At 38.3% G+C, this 19,217-nt stretch overlaps 1 protein-coding gene and 1 long non-coding RNA gene across 11 annotated transcripts in view; one reads left to right on the top strand and one right to left on the bottom strand.

Moving 5' to 3' along the window:
- Window positions 1-7,917, top strand: part of LOC110066525 (caspase-3-like) — an 81,249-nt gene extending 73,332 nt beyond the window's left edge. For all 10 annotated transcript variants that reach the window (XM_089284341.1, XM_089284348.1, XM_089284345.1 and 7 more), the window contains 3 exons: window positions 1,343-1,384; window positions 3,277-3,881; window positions 4,347-7,917. In XM_089284341.1, the coding sequence (XP_089140467.1) occupies window positions 1,343-1,384; window positions 3,277-3,881; window positions 4,347-4,514 (815 nt within the window). In that variant the 3' untranslated portion in view covers window positions 4,515-7,917. The remainder of the gene's footprint in view (window positions 1-1,342; window positions 1,385-3,276; window positions 3,882-4,346) is intronic.
- Window positions 7,918-9,323: 1,406 nt separating this feature from the next.
- Window positions 9,324-14,381, bottom strand: LOC110066536 (uncharacterized). Its single transcript, XR_016205892.1, has 4 exons — window positions 14,019-14,381; window positions 12,177-12,224; window positions 10,758-10,795; window positions 9,324-9,807 (listed from the first exon to the last, which is right to left on the bottom strand). It is a non-coding gene; the product is annotated as an uncharacterized LOC110066536 (long non-coding RNA).
- Between the last annotated feature and the right edge of the window lie 4,836 nt (window positions 14,382-19,217).

Genomic DNA, 19,217 nt, shown 5'->3' with positions numbered 1-19,217 from the left:
TCCATCGGCCATCTTGGTTGATGAAGCTGTATTTCGAAATTTCCTAGATTTCACCAAAATGTGAACTCGTTGAAAACTTAAACGCATATTTCTGAAAATAGTTCCCAAAAGGGTCTTTTTGACGCAATAAAAGAAAATTCGTATTTTCGCTCTTGTCGTCAAGTTCTCCATATTTACTGGCAGTGGCTCTTAAAACGTAGCAATAGTTTCAGACTGACAGATTAGGTAAAAGTTGTCTGCATACAAGCCATGTGGCTTATCAGGCCGGAGTGTATCCTGGTTTCTGTAGCATGAAGCGACGAGGAATATTTCTACTCACCCCTGAATGGGATGCTAGTCCATCGCAGGGTTACCCCCAACATTAAATTTGCCGGTACCCATTTATACACTCGGGTGGAGAGAAGCACTGTGAGAGTAGAGTGTCTCTCCCAAGAACACAACACAATTTCTCCAGCCAGGGCACGAACCTGGACCGCTCGATCCGTAGTCGAGCGCAATAACCATTAGGCTACCACGCCTGCCCTAGGATCGATTAAATATGACAAAAACGGTAGATAAACAACCGGCAAAAGAGTTCTAATTTACTCTTGTGTTTTTGCACGCGAAACATGACCTTAAATCGCCCAAAGTCGCCTAAAGTTACGGCGACTTAAGGTCCCAGAGTAGGCCTCACCAGTCATATGTAGACCCCCATAAATACCCTCTTAGCAAGTTTCTTCCAAAAATTACCACTGGAATACTCAAGCTCCCAGACTATTTATTAGATGGATTCCAAGCCGCTGGCGGCAGGGGCCGTTCCATGCTCTGAGTTTGAATTTTTTCCTAGGAAGGGCTTTAAAGGTCTTGTGATTCGCTTATTACGGGTCATCTTTAACTATCAGCCTTTTGAAGCAGGGTATGACAGATGTGGGTTTGAAAACTTCAGAAAGGTTATCTTTAACGGCCGTAGAGGGAATGGGCGATTAAGGTGTAACGCGGGAAGAGAGGTATTGATGGGATGAAAAGCCTGGGGAATGAAATACTTCAAGAACCTATCTTTGCATCATTTTCATAGGCAAACTGTCATAATCAAGGGAAGTGGAATTTCAATTCAAAAGACGCTATACAAGCTCGAGGGCCTTCATATTCAGTTGTCGACAACTACTTGCAATCGACAGCAAAACGAATTATCGCGCGTTACGTGTGGAGTTTAGAGAAAAAAAAACACTGTGAAAACGGTAGTGAGGGCACAGAGGCTTTGATGCGTTTTTGGACGAAAACGCTTCATCGAAAATGTATCCTTTCGAAAATGCATGCATGATGTGGATGGAGCCTAAGTCAGCCGTTTTGTTTTATTTTTCAGAACGGGAAGCAGAGATTGAGAGGTTCCAGAGAGACAAGGAACGTGAGTGAGCGATTCCACATAATAAATGCCCCTGCTACCTAAGATTTTTACTCTGTATCACACCAGTCATACCTAGACCCCTACAAATACCGCTACCGTTCTGATATGTTTCTTGCATCTATCTGATCGAGGTTATGTCGCTCAAATAGGTTTATTCCTCCTTTTGTTTAACATGGAAAATATTATTTTCCAAGTTGTAGTGGTGAAGCGATTTCACTCCTTCACTCCCTTACTGGGTCACTTCCTGTGAGGCCGTTTCACAATCGCCTGTAGTGTATCAAGTTAGTTCTTTGAATTTCTGGCGCAAGTACTCAAAATCTTACCGAAGAAATGCTCTACATTGAATACATTTTCGAACAAATGTTTTTATAAATAGAAGCTGCCTGTAATTACATAAATAGCTAATTTCCCGAAGGTGTCCGCTCATACAGGTTTAACCATACTCGATTGCCAAAGATGACATTGTAAGTCTTAAAATTGACGAGCTGTATGAATTTTCGAATGCTTCAACCCGGGATTCAATGTTTTAGACGATCAACAGTCAAGAGAATTGAGGAGAATTCGAACGACGTGATCCGCTGTTTATTTATACGATATTGTAAATAAATACACATGAACGCGGACATGGCGAAATGAGGAACAAATAGTTGAGAAACAGAAGAAACGACATCAAACAAGGCTGGAAGGGTTCTGCAGTCTTTAATATCGCCTTGGAAAGGGAAGGGGACAAAAGGGGACAAAAAAAAGAAGTTATTACAACACGGAGTATTCGTATTTGGTCACCCATCCAGGTACGCACCCCGCCAAACAGGGCTTAACTTTGTTGAGCAGACGAGACGCAGTTCTTTTTAATTCCTAAGATGAGAAAAGACAACAAAGAGAAAAAAAAAAAAAAAAAAAAAAAACACTGATACTGGCTAGAAAAATAAAGAGCGAAAAACATGAGAGGAATGAAAATGAGAATTATTACTTAGCTTGCTTTGGTGATCGAACAAGAAGCGTTACTTTCTTTATAATTGTCTCGGTCTCTCGGACGATAACTTCACGAATGTTTTCAACAGTGTTACATCTCCTGGTGTATTCTCTTACCGTTGCATTTTTGCACCATTTCTTAACAATGCCAGTGGGCTTTAACTTTAACTTAACCTACGGATTAAAACCTCAATTCAGTGGCATCAAAATTGTCACTGTTTACCGCAGACGATCCATTTTCCAAGTTGAGTGGCTCATAGCCACTTTGATTCGTTCTGGCACCACATGATTCAAATGTAGCAATTGGTCAACTTAGTTCCGGGTTTAGTTCAGGCAAGCCGTTGTTTCGATCGTCCGTGTGGATCTCATCAGTTGCCGGTATTTCCAAAATACTCTGAACTAATTTTCACTTGGCACGCAACTGTCACAGTTTTTACTTGGCACTCTACCGGAAGGTATTACTAGTTATAAGTAGGAAGTAGAATGTAGTTGGCCACTAGGTGAAGACGTGTATAATTTTGGAGGCCACTGAAGGCCTTTACCAATGATTCTGGTTGTCTCTTCTGAATATTGTAGTAGGAAATAGAAAAGGTAAAAAGGAAAAAGAAGACAGATGTCTCGTGTTTCGTAAGCCTCACTGGAATACTCTCAGCTAAGATTCGAATTAAATACTTCGTTTGTCAATGCTTGACTATGGTATGGTAGTCCTAGCCTAAATACTCAAGGCGTACTTTCCCTATGGCGTGCGCCATACGATAAGGCACATACGAGGCTAGAATACTTTAGGATATTTTCGCTTTGGCGTAGTGCAAATAACTCGGAAGGTCTTCTATACTTTTGACCAAGTTCTGCACATTTAAAATTTCGAACAATGTTCTTCATTCAGACGTTTGACGCCGGTTTCTTGTTGAATCCAATAGATGCGACCGAACTGGACCGATACGAAATGGAGCAAGGTAGACGTGGAATTTGCCTTGTAATAAACAATTACAACTTTCCCCGTGGGAGAGAACGTCAGGGAGCCGAAATTGACGAAAAGAAGATAGTAGATCTCTTCCGAGACGAGCTGGACTTCGAAGTGAAGTTTCTACAGAATCTCCTTGGTTCGGAAATTCTCAAAGCAGCCAAAGAATTTGCAGCAAGGGATCTCAGCCAATTTACGGAATTTGTGTTCATAATCATGTCGCATGGTGATAAAGATGCCATTGAAGGCGTGGACGGTGCGTTTGTCAAAGTGGCACCGTTGATGTCTCTGTTCTCGGTGACCAAGTGCCCAACACTTCGGAACAAGCCCAAGCTGTTTTTCATCGAAGCATGTAGAGGGCAACTAAGCGATCCAAGAAAGGATCGGCTTCCAGCACGATTGAGGAACACTGAAGGAAACGGCATTGCCATGATGCTTTGTGCTGACTCAAATCTCGCACACGGTGTTACTCCCCTAGAAGCTGACTTCCTGCTCTCATTCGCAACAGTACCAGGGTACAAAGCCTGGCGAAGTCAAGTAGCGGGCTCCTGGTATATTCAAGTAAGTAGGTGTATATCCACCGCGTGGAATACAGTGAATAATTTTTGTCCTCGAGAATTTCAGTAAAGCATTGTGATTCAATTTGAACAAAATTCATTGTTTTTTTTTTCAAGGAGCCAGTCATGAACTACGAACCTTTCCTTGAAAAAAAATTAAAGCATCTAACGGAGAAAAAAGTCCAAAATGGAAATGTTGTTGCTTTCTTCAATCTTTCTCTGTTGGAAGTCGGCTCGCTAGACTTCGACTTTCCCTCGTTTGTTCATTAGTCGCATGTTAGGTCACGCGGAGACTGCCCGAATGATAACAACAACAGAAGCGAGCAAAAGACACTGGTTGAAGATGGTTTTTAAGGATAAGAAGAAAAGAAGTTAACGTCAGTAAAGGTCACTCCTTAATTGTCTGTTGTTAGATGTGTTGTTTCTGCGAGAAAAAAGAGAAAATTCAATTACGTTTTCATGTTATCAGGTACTGGCAGATGTCATCCGAAAGTACCACCGTCATCATCATTTACTCGACATGCTGACAGAGGTGAACAAACAAGTAGGAGCTATAGCAAATGACTATCCAGAGCATGATCTCTCATTTCAAGTCCCAGCCCAGTCTAACACTCTGAGAGCGAAAGTGTTCCTATAGAGGCCTGGAGAGAGTCAACAATACGGTTATCATTATCTTTTTTTTTTTTTGGCGATGTTATTGAATGCAAGCCACATTTTTAGAATAGCTTTGCTAGCGATAATATTAGGGACCTAATAAGCACCTTAAGCAACAGACGTTTTCGTTGACGACGGCGACGTGACGACCGATAAGAAACTGGGACTAGGACGGCTTCAGGTTGCGGTCGCGACAGCAAGTTACCATCCTTAAAGAAGGATTTCTCGGGCTAGCATCACCTCTTTTTGTTCTGTCCACTCCATCAACGAGTTGAAGATAAACTTAAGTTTAAAAATAACTCGATGTAATTAAACCTTATACTATTCATGTTTTACTAAGAGATGTAAAATCATTGCCAAAAATAACGAAACAATTTAAGTTTATAAACTTTGCCTGCTTTGAAATGTCAAATGTAAAGAGCAAAAATTATTTTACATGTGAAACGTGTATTGCTAAAGCAATTAATTAAGTTTTTTAACCGAAGTTTGTATCACCGCTCATTGAGAAAAAGACAGGTGTATTTTTAGACTGCCAAGATTACACACACACCTTGTTGTGCTAAACATAGATTTTATTGCTAAACATAGATTTTGAACAAAATCTCAGCTAACTGCGTTTTTCATTCGACACATTGATCGGGCGCTCAAATACAGGAGTTTTGCCAGCTCTTTTTATAAAGAATCGTAAACAGCATTCTACGAAGGATGCAATAATCTTGTATGTACAAGAAATAAAATCCAGGCGAGACAATTTGGTAGCGCGAAGTTTGTCAGCTCTTGTAAACATTAACAAAATACCTGTACACACTGTTCGAATACAAAATTCATCGAGTCGATTAAAAAAGCCTCTATGTTAAACGAAATACCAAGACGAGGGGATTGCCAAAATAAAATTCATGTTATTTCAAGCTATAGCAATCTCCGATTATACGTTGAGAAAATCTGAACAAAACTAAAAAAAAGGTAAAAGCAACCTCTTCGCTGAAGGCTAGTTTGACATGCGAAAAACAGTTTTTCAGTTGAGAAAAAATGAGTCCAGGAATACTTCCAAAACTATGTTTTAAGCATAAAGGCAATCATTATGCAACTTTACCTTGGTTCGGCACCAAAATAGCACAAAAGCAAGCTAAAAGGGATCAAAACAAAAGATTAAGTACTCACGTTTTCGTCGCGACGTGAAACCCCACGTTCTTCAGGGGAACGTCAGGTCACAACGTGTTGTGCATGCGCAGTGACGTCTAGAAAGAAATGTCACGTTTCCGGTTGCCCTCGTCAGGTCGGCGACGTCTGTTGCTTAAGGTGCCTAATTACGCATGCACGACGGCGACGGCAAGGACGATGCCTGTTAAAAAGTGTGCATATGTTTGACTTTGGAATTTCGTATTTACGTAGATTTATTCAGTGTGTTTGTCGGTATTAAAGCTTGGCCCTGCTGAATATGCTACGAGTGCGTTCAGTTCCAACTAAAAATACGAAAAATTAGCCGTTGTGGGTCCCGTTATCAAAAAACTTGGAAATTGGACATTTCACGTTGTTGTTTTGCAGAGGACGGAAAAGAGATATTTACCAAGAATTATATTGCCAGCATAGCCATTGTTCTACTCTTTAAATCTTTTGTTTAGTGACGTTCTCGTCGCCGTTGACGTCGTGTTTTGCGTACGGTCCCTAATAAGACTCTCATTAGTTGTGCTTTTCTTCAAAACAGAAATACCGTGTCCCACGTGGATTTTCAGTAACTTGTAAAACTATGAAACCATGCATGTCTGTTGTCGATTTTGCCGTTTAAGAGTACCGTCCATTTCATCACTGGGTTTCTGGTCCGAGTCACCCATATAAGCTTATTATAATCAATAGTTATGTATTTTTTTGAACAATAGGTAGCAGATGTACAGGATAAAGTATATTAGAACATGTCATTCTGCTGTCGTAGTTCTTAGGTTAAGTAGCATCTCTTTATTTGTTAACCAACGATGAAATGCCAGCAATGTTCTGTCAAAATAATTCCTGAAATTGACATCTTATTATTTGCTACTGCACGGTTTGGTTCTTGAGATTTTGCAGCATGTATGTACTAAGTTCACAATGTTGCATCATGTTCTAAGTTCACAGCCTACCAAGAATTCTTAATTTTGTACTTAAGGTTACTGCATACCTTCAGAGGTGTCTCTCGTCCAAGAGATACAGCACGTCCGGTTTAAGCTGTATATAGCTAAACCCCTTATCAAATTAAAGCTTCAGTATATAGAGCTGGCCTATCTAACTATACAAAGAATTTTGAAATATAAAGAATTGTCTAATTTTTCACGACTCCTAAATACGAGTGTCTGAATCACCTTTTGAAAGGGAATTTGTTCGTTTGCCCTCAAATTTGGACAGTAGCTAGTTTGACATGCAAAACACAAAAAGATGTCTCCGAATTTTTTTTAATTTCAAATATTTTTTCTCCTGGCGCGATTTTTACTCGATCACTCCGCTTTTACTTCGATCTATTTCGAAAATGTTCCATTGTTCCATTTCATTAAATGGAATATTGCAAAACGCAGGCACGTCTTGTAACGCTTTAGGTCCGGACTAACTGAAGAACAAATTAAATTGGCGAAAAAAAAATTTCAAAAAGGTGATTTGGATGCTCGCATTTAAAAGTTTAAAAAAATTCAACGTGGTATAGTTTGATAGCGAGCTCTATAAGCTTTAATTTTATGTAAGGGTTTAGGTATCTACTGTTAAAACCAAACACGCTACGTGAGACACCTCTAAACGTTTAAGGTAACGTTGATTTTACCCATTTATCGTATAGTTTAAGTGTATGTCTCTTATCATACCGCTGTCTTACAAGGACTGGGCACTACCGAATTCACGAATTGGCTGAAATCAATATTGACTGCGGTCTAGTTCCCACTTAGAGCGGCGTTTAGACTGGTTACTTTTTGGGGTGAAAAGGTTGCAAAATCAAATACCAAAAAAAAAAATGACTATTTTCTTCTAAAAATATTATGGTAGTGCCAAAAAGCATGATAAGAAAAAAAAGTAAAGAGGACGAGCAAACTTTGGCAGATTTAATTTCAACTCATCGCCGTTCGCAAGCAAAATGTCAGCTGGAACAAATCAGTCAAACAAATTAAATTGTTCTTGTTTGCCATATAATTTAATGCACATCTTATTAACTGAGCTTAGTCGTTCTGTATCGGAGAATCTTGACCTTGGTCGTGTGTACAGACCTCACCGAGTTCGGTCTGTACTCATGACCTCGGTCAAGACTCTCTCATACAGACCTCCTGCTCGGTTAATAACTATGAGAGCTAATATAGTGATTCATCTGTTTATCAGTGTCTACTGTAATGTAACACCCTCTTAAAATAAAGTTGATATTACTACTTGCTACTATATGTCTGGAGAAGTTGAGTATTAATTCATATGACAAGGGAATCCCACCATCTCTGAGGCGGAACTTTCTATTTTAATGGAAGTCTTGGCTGAAAAACAGTGCAAGCTCCACCGGTCCCGGAGTTTTAGGAGCTACGTTAGTCACGTTACGTTCTGCGCATATTGAAAAGTTTATCCATGATTTTTTAAGTTAATCGTTTGTAATCCGTATCAATCTCCTCCATACTTATCATCCTTGTTTCTTTACGGTTTATTAGTATCTCCTAGGTGTTTTTCTGTCTTAGTAAACTATTATTTTCAGGTTTTCTTCAATAGACCAATTTCGATATATTAAAATTCAGCCTAAAACAATAGACCTCAGCTCGAGGCTCCGGAGAATAAATACAGGGTTTGTGGGTTTATTCCCGGAGCCTCGTACTGAGGTCTACTGTGTTAGGCTGAATTTTAATAGATCGAAATTGGTCTATTTAAAGGTAATTTTGTTCCTGGCCGAAATGACTCAAAATGCCATGACTGAGCGCCCTCAAGTTGATGTCCCTGTAATTCTGTCACTTTTTATTTTAGTTTAATCAGTGAACCTGACGTGATGGTAATCAGTGTGTGCCAACGGAGATTGACATTTGAAGTGAACAGACGACGATTTGCAGCCTTAGAACCGCGCAAATTAAGTCGTAATACGTATAACAAATAAGATCACTTATAAATTTGAATTGTTTATTTAAAAAGCGCGCGTCAAAGTGCCTCATCATGCCCCGTTCTTCATTTGCTGTACTCGGTAACTGAGAAAATTTCTTCATTGTGATTGGCTGAGAACAGGCACAGTTATCGTTGATTATTTATTTGCACTGCGTTACAAATTTACGAGCGTGCAATCCATTTGTAATTATACATTTCGTGTAAAACACGTGTAATCGAATGAAAGCACGAGTAATTTTAAAGAATCTACGCTACGAGGGATATCGCAAAATAATTCTTTCAAATTACACTCGCTGACTTGTAATTCTGAAAAAAAAAAATCAAATATCGCTTATAGCCAGAGATCCTTCAACAGGCTATGTCACACTATGGCAGTCAGTTCTTTATTTTAGAACTATGAGGTTCTAAACTTCAAATTGGCTAAGAATCAGTCTTTTATTAGCAAAATCCCGCCCATATATCAAAGAAGGAGGATTTTCGAGCATTATAACACTTTTGTGCAAATTGACGGGACCATGTTTTTCAAGCTTACTCTAATGAAGTTCGTCTCATTGTGAGTGCTGAGACCATCAGACTGACGAATATAATGTAACTCAACGCTTGAAAATTTTTGCTGACGTCCCCCATCCCAATCTTACTGACAAAGCATCATAATACAAAATAAAATATTTCTGTAACCGGCCACAAAATAACTAATCATTCTCCAAGAAGGTAAAAGGATAAACTTTAACTTTAATTTTACAACTTCTATCATATCTTCCTGAGTTAAATAAGACATTTTACACTGGCTTTGCCGGGTTATTAGTCTGATTTAAAATTCAACAAAGGGCTGGAGTATGCCAAGATTACCTTAAATAGAGCGTTTTTCAGTTGAGTGTCGTAAAACCAGAACTAGAGCAATTAGACTACTCAGCCAATCTCAAAACGAAGTAAAACCAAAACCGAAACCTAATTACTTGCCTGATTACTTGCGAGGCTCAATTGAAAACCGCTCTATACAGTTCTTGTAATAAAATCATAATTGGCGTTCCTATTTAGTCTTATACATTCAGAGATCAGTTAGCATGTGTTATCTGTCATTAATGACATTTGCAAACTTGCTGGAATCGCGGAGCACGGATAAAGTGACAAGGCCTTCTTGTACAAGACACAACCCTATATTGAACTCCAATTGCCATATCGCCTTGACATTCACACTGTGGATTGAAAACGGTCGACGTTAGGTTATGTAATAAGATTATTTATTAAAAACTGGATCATTGGATCATGCAATTCAAGAGTTTTCATTGGCTTAGCCATCATGATATGATCCATTATACCATGCTCTACAAATATGGTAAGCGTACGCGTGTTTTTGGGGGGGCGTTTTTATTTTTATTTTATTTTAGTTTAGTATTTTGGTTGCGTTTTTAATAAAACAAGTATTCCACTCGCGCTTGTTGGATATGAGTTGGTTATAGCCAAATTGGCGCTATGCGCCTCGTTGGCTATCTACCATCCCATATCCAATAAGCGCGATTGGAATAACTGTTATATTGAATATGCTGTATTATAGATACTGATATGATTGAGAAAAATTTATTCCGAAAAAGCGAATCATTTAAAGTGGAAGATTACAAGATGGAGACGGATAAAATAAGCTTGAGTGGTTAACTGTAGACTTAGGTCAAGTTTCTTAAAGACATTATTTCCAACGAGTATTGCAATGGCAGGGCCAAAGGGGAAATTGGTAACGGCTCAAAACAAAACTCAGTCATAAAATCGATCTTGTAATAGATCTTGTGATTCTGACTGCTTTTAAGTCTTGAAGAGTTTAAAACATTTTTGACCTTGCATATTTTTAAATAACTGAATTTACTGTATGTGTTGCTTTGATTCCGTATGGTAGAATTATATCACCAGTGATATAGCTACCTTGTGTGGCTGTTACCTTAGGGTTGCAGATTCAATGATATTCGCGCACAAAATGTTACAATTTGAGAATTGTCTATGATATCCACAATCTTTTTCAATTTTTTTCTTATGTTTTTGCTTTCCAAAAGGGCGGTAAAAATCCCCCCCCCCCCCCCCCCCCCAATCCTCCCCTGATGGCATTAACTAGCTGGACACATCTCTTAGTCACATTTGTCCCCAAGTTAAAACTTACTGGGCCCCAAGCTGAAACGATCCAATAATATCCTCTTTCTGTATAAGGCAAAATAAAATAACAAGTTAATGACTGATTAATATTTAATTTTGATTTAATTTGTTCGTGGTATCAGACTAAAAGAGAAGGGAAAAAAGAGAACCATTCAGTCTTAAGGTTGCTTTCCGCGAGTTCATAAGTATAAGGCCCATTTTATTTTGTTTTCAAATTAAAATTACAATTTAGCTGAGCTAATCTAGGCGGGTCATGTTTACACATGTAGTCTACACTACTCCGGAGAAAGTTTGCAACGCAGCATTAATTCTACGGCTAGGCCTACCGTCCACACTAATCCGTAACGAAAATAAAGCTTGTCAAATCGGACGAATTTGAATACGCATGCTTTTCGTTTTAGGGTGGACAAAAACACTTTGGAAACGGAGCTTTTCGAAAAAGATGAAGTCATAATAATCATGTGATTTCCCTGGCTCAAGTTTTGCTCAAACACAAATCTCAAATGACTGATGATTGTTGCGTTTTCACTGAATTTCTCCGGCGTAGTGTGGACGGGCCTTAGAAACATTGGGAGACGTAGCATGTTATGATGTTAATTAGTGCGCATTTTTTGGTAAATTGCCTAACACAAGGTGCTCTAAACGGCAGCTTACTGGGTCGACGTTCTTTGTTATCCTTGTTTATATAATGATCAAATGAATGCGCGCGCTCTGATTGGTCAATCAGCTATGGTTTACTGTGCCAGTAAACGCGTGGAAATTTCGCGTGTCTTCTGAATTATTATATAAAAGCAATAGACCGCAAGTTTTTATGGTTTAGAGGCATGATAAAACACTTGGGATGTTGGAAGAACACTCGAAGAAATCGTAAATCACGAGCCGCAGGCGAGTGATTTACGAATTCTTCTCGTGTTCTTCCAACATCCCGCGTGGTTTATCAGCCGATAAACCATAAAAACTTGTGGTCTGTTGCTTAAATATGCATGCTTTATACCGTACGTACTGAAAACCAGCCTTGAAAACTATATACCAAGTCACATGAGCTGTCACTTTTTGCTTCTGGTTAACTAGTAATTTATATCTCACTGCGGCTAGCTGAGCGTTAACTAGTTCGCGTTTACATCAGTCTTGCGTTTTTGTTTTTGTTTTGTTTTGTTTTGTTTTTTAACTAAAGGAGTCACGTGCTTCTGATTTCATAAAGGAGGAATAGAAGCGTCAATTGAAAAAAGTAATTTTTGCTGTATTTTTTTTTTTCTCAAGAAGCACTTCATTAAACCAGAAGCATATCACCTCGGTGATATGCTTCTGATTAAACTTATAAGTGAGATAAGAAACATTTGCAGTACTAGTTTTATTAAGCAAAAAAGAAAATCAGTATTAGACTCCTCCTCAGCCTTGCAGCTGACCAAATAATGCAAGCCCTTACTTTGTAAGTCAGCTTGATTTCCTTCATCTTCGAAGTCATCAGTCATGTCTGAAAAAATGGAAAAAGCCAGAATTATTGTAAGTTCATCAACTCATTACTCCAAAGAGTAATTTACAAAACTTAAAGACGGATATTATTAGTTGCTGTTCGTGTTTCTCAGACTCCCTTTGAGACACCCCATGTATTTGATTCGCCAATGGCTCTGAATTTTTTTTTTCTTAAACGTTTGTGTAAAAACTTGCATATGTGACTTGCTAATTATAATTCGATAATAGATAATAAGGTTCACTGAAACCGTTAACAAGACCTAAGCACTTAAAGTTAAAATTAGGGGAGCTTCAACAGGTACTGATACCGTTGCTATGAAGAAAATAAATAAATAAATAAAATATAAATGAATGGTTATTTGATCGATGCCATTCTTTGTCGCATGCACTGAAACTGTTATACACCGATAAATATTCATGCTGTAGATATTTTGACAATACTGTAAACTGTTACCAGCCATCTAATTTATTTTTAAAGTTGATGTAAATCGATGGAGACAGGAGTTAAGCGTCTTGCCAAATTAAAGTACGTGACGTCACCTATGAAGAAATCAAACTAGTGCGCATGCCTGAAAGCGCGTTTCCTTTGTGACTTCAGTTTCTTTTTTAATATGTCTTTTTTTTTATTACGTTTTCCCCTTGACATAATTAGGCAACCTACAGAATGATGTCTACTTCCGAGGATTTTTCGTCGATATCAAATTTGCACATTTATGCTCTATTTGCTTTGCATATTTTCGTTTGAAATTTCATTTCCACTTCTGCAAAGAAGATTTCGCAGAATGCCGGACTTTTCCATTTTTCTGTTGTTGTTTTTTTTGTTTTTTTGTTTTTTTTTTTTCGTCTTCTAAACTACTAACGATTTTATCAATGAACCTAAAGGGACAAGCAAAGTGTTTGAAACAACCATTTCGGTAGCAATCAACAGTGTTTGTTGCTTGGGATGAGAATATATAAGTTGAAGTAATTTCAGCGAATTATTTCCTTTACACGTGCACAGAAATGGCTAAAAATAGTGTACTTAATTACGAACACTCTGGCACTGAAAAGGTGAGAGTAATATTCAATATTGCTGTTAAAGGCAAAACGTACAGTGATCAGCCTTGGATCAATTTGAATTGAATCTTGACTTTTCTACAGTGCGTCGCTACAACCTCGGCTACCAAATTCGCATTTCCACTTTTTCTGTGAATATTTAACGAACAAAACATTTGATCGAAATATCTTGTTGGTTCTGCTCCAAATAAAATTTTGAAAGTGATTGTTCACTCTGTTGCGAGAAGCATGGTGTCGCTCAATTCTATTATCTAAGATTGAGCAATTACTAGAATATAACGGAAATTTTGCTTATGCGCTAAAAAAAAAAAAAACCCTCGAATATTTGATATATAAGTTCGTTCTCGGAAAAACTTCACATATATTCACGGTACACAGATTCTAGTGTACACTGGTAAGGAATGTTGCAACTCTTCTATCCCAAAATTAAAATTTAGTTCCATTTTCTTGACATCTTTGTCGTTTATTATTCTTAATTTTAGTTTTGAGAATTTGTTGTAAAATCAAGATTATGTCAACAGAGCGGTTGACGATTTCACTACTCTTGTCATTTGAATACTTCAAACTGCTTTGATTTATAAAGAAAAGGAGTTTAGATATTGCTCATTCTTGGAGTAAAAGAGATTTTCTTCAAAAGCTGTATTTTTTTTTTTTTTTAGTTTACAGCAAGTTGACGCTACTTATATACGAACGACGCTGTCATTTGTATAGACAGAGCGTTCTTCAAAGTACGTTTTACCTTTTGTTTCGAAGACTTCTCTGACACTCTTGGAACAAGCCATTCCAAACAGAAGTACAACAACTGCAAATAGAAGTACTGTTGTGATTTTCATCTTTTCTCCAACAGTCTGATCTCTGACCCAGTGCTTGTTTTATTGTAGTTCCGTCTGCTTCACCCCCACGTGCCAGAAACGCGGCGTTCTATTCATCAACCTTGTTAATTTATAGGACTTGGCGACAAAAGGCGAAGGCGTGTAATTGTCAAAAGGAGCACAAATGGAACATCTGCAATACAGGGATTGTGATTATGATCTCCTATTAAAACCGCGAAAACGACGCTTAAAAATGCGTATCTCCGGCAAACACGTTTTATACATGTTGGGTGGACGTAGATGAGACAAAAAACACTGCGTGTATATGACAAATCTATTTCAAGATGTTTGGCGAGACGTGTTACTTTCCACAGAATCTTCGCGCATATTTACAAGATATTTTAAGACGCAGCACCATTCAAATGCGATGTTATCTTCTCATATTTTTTCTAGTCATGGAAAAGTTAATATATTTTGTTCAAGTTTATATCTCAGTTGGAGATAGTTGGCGCGTTCTCTGTGATGTAGCCACTGGAAACCAGGGAAAAAAGTAATGGCATGTCTAGTTGATAAATTGAACAAAGCTATGACTAAAGTGTGTATTATAACCAATGATTGAACACTATAAGGTCATGGGAGGAAATGATACCATCCCCCATACGACGAGAAACGCTATGAATTAAGAGGTCTGCAAAAGACGCTATTGTTTGTGCAATTTCCTGTATAGTAAGTATAGATAATTAAATCACGAGGGCGGCCGACTTAAAAGTGACTCTGCTTAAGTGTAAACAACGAATTATTGAGTAAAAACTTTTCTAGCCAAAAAAGTAAGGAATGTAATTTAAACTACAAAATTTTCGACAGTTTTGTCCGCATGTCAGTACTAGTTTTAATACGAAATCAATTGGTAAATGGGAGCCATTTTGTCTTCGCTGCGTTGGAAGCTGATGTTTATTCAAGTTCATAACACGAATTAAACAAAGGAAATAAGGCAGAATCTAATTCTCGAATAGCACAGCTTTTAATTATCTGAGTTGTGAAAGCGTAGCTTAGAAGCGTTATGATTTCGAGTAAAGTGTTTGAAGGGCCATCTATTTCAATCAATGTCGAGTTTATTCTATTTAACATGAGCGTCAGTTTCAATTTCTATTGATAGTAAAACTCCTTTTATCAACTCGATCAAGTTTAATCTCTTATCACCTTACAAGACAATGAACGAAAATTATCTTAAAAGAAGACTTCTTGTTTTTGAGTAGAGTTTTTTCGTCGGCACGTATTTTTATTACACGGAAATGATTCAATTTACCTCAAATAAAAACATCCTGAGCAGGTTTATCAAACGTGGTTTAATTAAAAACAACCTGCATGGTTCGCTTCATGCAAAAAGCGTTTTGTTTTTTATTTATAACGTCTTCTAGCGCGTAGGTCGTCATACGGTTTTAAAAAGTGTTTCAAAACTCTACGACATTTTTGAAAAGTACACAATATATATATATATATATATATATAATCGAAAAGAAGTTGTTATCAGGTTGGGGGGGGGGGTGGGCGGCGCGACAGTGTTTTCGATAACTTCACTGAAAAAAAAGAAAAAAAAACAGCCTTAAAGGAAATTAATCGGGCCGTTGTATCCACACGTATTTTTTCTATTTTTTTCTCCTAGTTCCTCTTTCTTTTTTCGAGTTGGCGTTCTTTTCAAGACAAGAAGTGTAAAGAAAATTTTAAAACCCCAAAACAATTACCCAGATGAACCTTAAGGCCAAAGCAAACAATGCAATTAAGATTAAACAACAAGTCGAGTCGAAATTCTCACGGAAATGCAAATAACGACTCTACTTTTCTAGATCAATTGCATTTATCATGATTTTGAATATAAAGTTAGAAATGCGTAGATTTTTCACCTGATTGGTTTAGTTCTAGAATATAGTTATTTATGTTTCAGTTAGTAAAATACGAATACAATGTTTTTATTGCGATAAAATGTAAACGACGTACAGCAATTTATTCCCATCATGGAGATGCAAATAACTTTTAAGATATTTTGAAAGGCAAAAAAGTAGCATCCTTTTGTGTCAACTGAGTTTTGAAAAAACGAAATCTACTTCTCGTCTGGGCTACTCTAGAGAAACGCGCATTCACTGAGAGGTTGGTTTCTCCGCAATCATACAGAAACGCATTTTAAAACCTAATCAAAAGAAACCATTATCATATACACTCATAAATTTGTAGTGCTCTTTACGTGGTGAGAGGACGAACATGGTAGTTTTCTTTATTCCGAACGTTTCCCAAATCAGATATACTTGGTACTTAATTTTCTCCAGAACTTGTTATTTCAGTAACTTGAAACAAAACGTGATTTAAAGTACATCCCCCGCTTTATATAACGCAGCTAGCCCTGAATTGAAAATTTGAATGCAGCTGTTTAATAGTTCCACATAGATATACTATTCCTTCCGTTTGAACAAAATTAATTTTTACCACAATTACTACTAATCTCGCAACATGATTGGCTAATTTGCCGTTGTCAATAAGAGTCCAGACAACGCAGCTCGCGCTCTAAAAAAAACATTTTCTTTGACGTCGATATTGTGGTGAAAAACAAATCGAATGTGGTTTAGCCTGGTCTGTACTCTTATCGACAACGATACGCGTCATCACAGTGGTCAAAATTTGTTGTGCGCGTCGTGGGTCCACATCATTTTGACCACTGTGATGACGCATATCGTTGTCGATAAGAGTACAGACCACGCTAAACCACATTCGACTTATTAATTTTTTCTTATCTATTTTTACTTACTTTTTCCCGTAATAACTGTATATATGAACCAGAGTTTCAATGAACGATTCAAAAGGGGAAATACACTTAATCAGAAGGCCTCAATTTGTTTTTGCTGTGATTATATATGTAAAATTCCGCCATGCCTATAGATCCTGCAAAGTTTTTCTCACAACTTAACATTTTCGTTTATGATTTGTGAAATTCCAGGTTTACAATCCAGTATAATAATAATAAGGAGTTTACTTAACCACGACGTCGACGCCGAGGACAACGTCAAGTAAAAAGTAATTTGAAATTTTACCTACAAATTTCGCGATACTCCAAAGTCGTCTACTTTGTTTATCACGGTCAAAACTATCACGAGACTGAATCTGGAACATAGTGGTAAATTAAAAATATATTTTTTGAAAACTTAGCCGTCGTGGTTCCCGTTCTACAGACAACGCAGAATTTGGTCATTTCACGCTGTCTTCTTTTTCAGAAGGTGGCAAAGAAATGTACCAAGAATTGCAACGCACGTGCACGTGTCTTTATTCTGCTCATTAAACCTCCCTTATTATACAGAATTAACAAGGCCAAATACAAGAAAAAGTGAATGTTAAGCCCCGGCCAAAAAATCGCAACATTTCAACGCAACATATCGTAACATTGTTTGGCTACCCTGTTGCGATGTGTTGCGACATGTTGGGATTTGAAAATCGAGCTGGTGCGCATGCCCTGGCGCAACATTGTTGCACGAACCTGGCCAAAGGATTACAATATCATGCAACATCCACAAATGCTGCATGAAAAATTTGACCATTTTCAAACTTGAGCCAACAGCACCCAACATGTCGCAACATGTCGCAGCAAGTGGCAACAGGGTGGCGAACAGCGCGCAACATGCTGCGACCAACAATGTTGCGTTCAAATTTTGCGCTCGTTTGGCCGGGGCTTGAAACTGGTCAATTTTTTCATGCAACATTTGTGGATGTTGCATGATGTTGTAGTCGTTTGGCCAGGTTCTTGCAACAATGTTGCACCCGGGCATGCGCACTAGTTCGATTTTCAATACCCAACATGTCGCAAGAGGTCGCAACAGGGTAGCCAAACGCGCGCAACATTCGTTCTACACTCATTCGTTTTACGGTCCCAACTGCACCGAGGACATGTTTGATCATCTCGATTCGCTAACTGTGGATGAAGACGGAGACGATCGACGTGTCATCGTGGTCTTTCACAATTTCAAAGACTACGATGGCTGTTTGTGTTGCAGTTGTACAAACACCACCGTGAAGTCAAAGATCAGATCACCATCGGTACCAAGATCCTCTCGCTGAAATCGGACAATCTCACCTTTAAGGACTCTCTGCTCTCTTCCTTTTCCTCTCGCCATCTTTCCTGCCGCCTTCGGACTGACCGAGTTACGTAAAGGTTTCCTTCCTCATCTCCTCAACACCCTGGAGAATCAAGACTACCATGGTTCCATACCACCTGCGTCCAACAATGTTGCAATATGTTGTGTTCAAATGTTGCGATCATTTGGCCGGAGCTTGCAAATGTTGGGCCAACAATGTTGCGATATGTTGTGTTGATACGTTGCGATCGTTTGGATGGAGCTTTAAATAAACAAGCAACCTTTAGTAATTCTTAAATTAGTTCCTTAATAAAGGTCCGGTAATACGGGCAACATTTTTCTTCAACTTGTCTCTACACTTTGTTGCATTGCAAGTTGAAACCCTCTGTTGCGCGTATTGCCACGTTTGTGACCAACTTGTCTCGCAGCAAAATACATTGTTGCAAGTCTGCGGAATTCTTCACGTATAATTGGTCAATCGTGTGTAAATAAAGATGGCGCCTTCTTTCATATAATTTAGCGTTTCCACGAACTTCCACTTCGACTTCTGGCCGTCATTTTCTTCTTAATTTTCCGTGCCAGCGAAGTTCTCTCAGTATGAAGCTCAGTGTCGTTTCAGATAGCTATGCGAAAAGTTGTGTTTTTGCGATAGTTTTTCCAAGCCTTTTGCCTTTTTTGCCTCTTGTTTTCCCAAAGACTATGATGGTCCTCGAGGTCTTTGTACAGGGCAAATTTATGACTTTCCGAGAGTTATTGGTATACTTCGAATTTACGCTCGTCTTCACCGTCCGCCACGTTTGTTTTGTTTGCCGCGTTGCCGCGCCTCGCGACAGCCAATCACAAGAGTTAAATTCAAATTTGTTGCGAGACAAGTTGTAGCTTCAGTGGTAATACGAACAGCAAAACTAAAATTTGTTGTAGAAAGTAGAACTCGGGTCTACTTTGCGCAACAGGTTGCCTCAACTTGCAACATTGTATTTTGCTTCGAGACAAGTTGGTCACAAACGTGGT

Source organism: Orbicella faveolata, unplaced genomic scaffold (genome assembly GCF_042242905.1).
Source record: "Orbicella faveolata isolate gen_17 unplaced genomic scaffold, um_ofav_v1 contig_13, whole genome shotgun sequence".
Classification (NCBI taxonomy): Eukaryota; Metazoa; Cnidaria; class Anthozoa; order Scleractinia; family Merulinidae; genus Orbicella; species Orbicella faveolata.
Note: the sequence above shows the minus strand (reverse complement) of the source record. Positions and strands in the feature narration are given on the sequence as shown.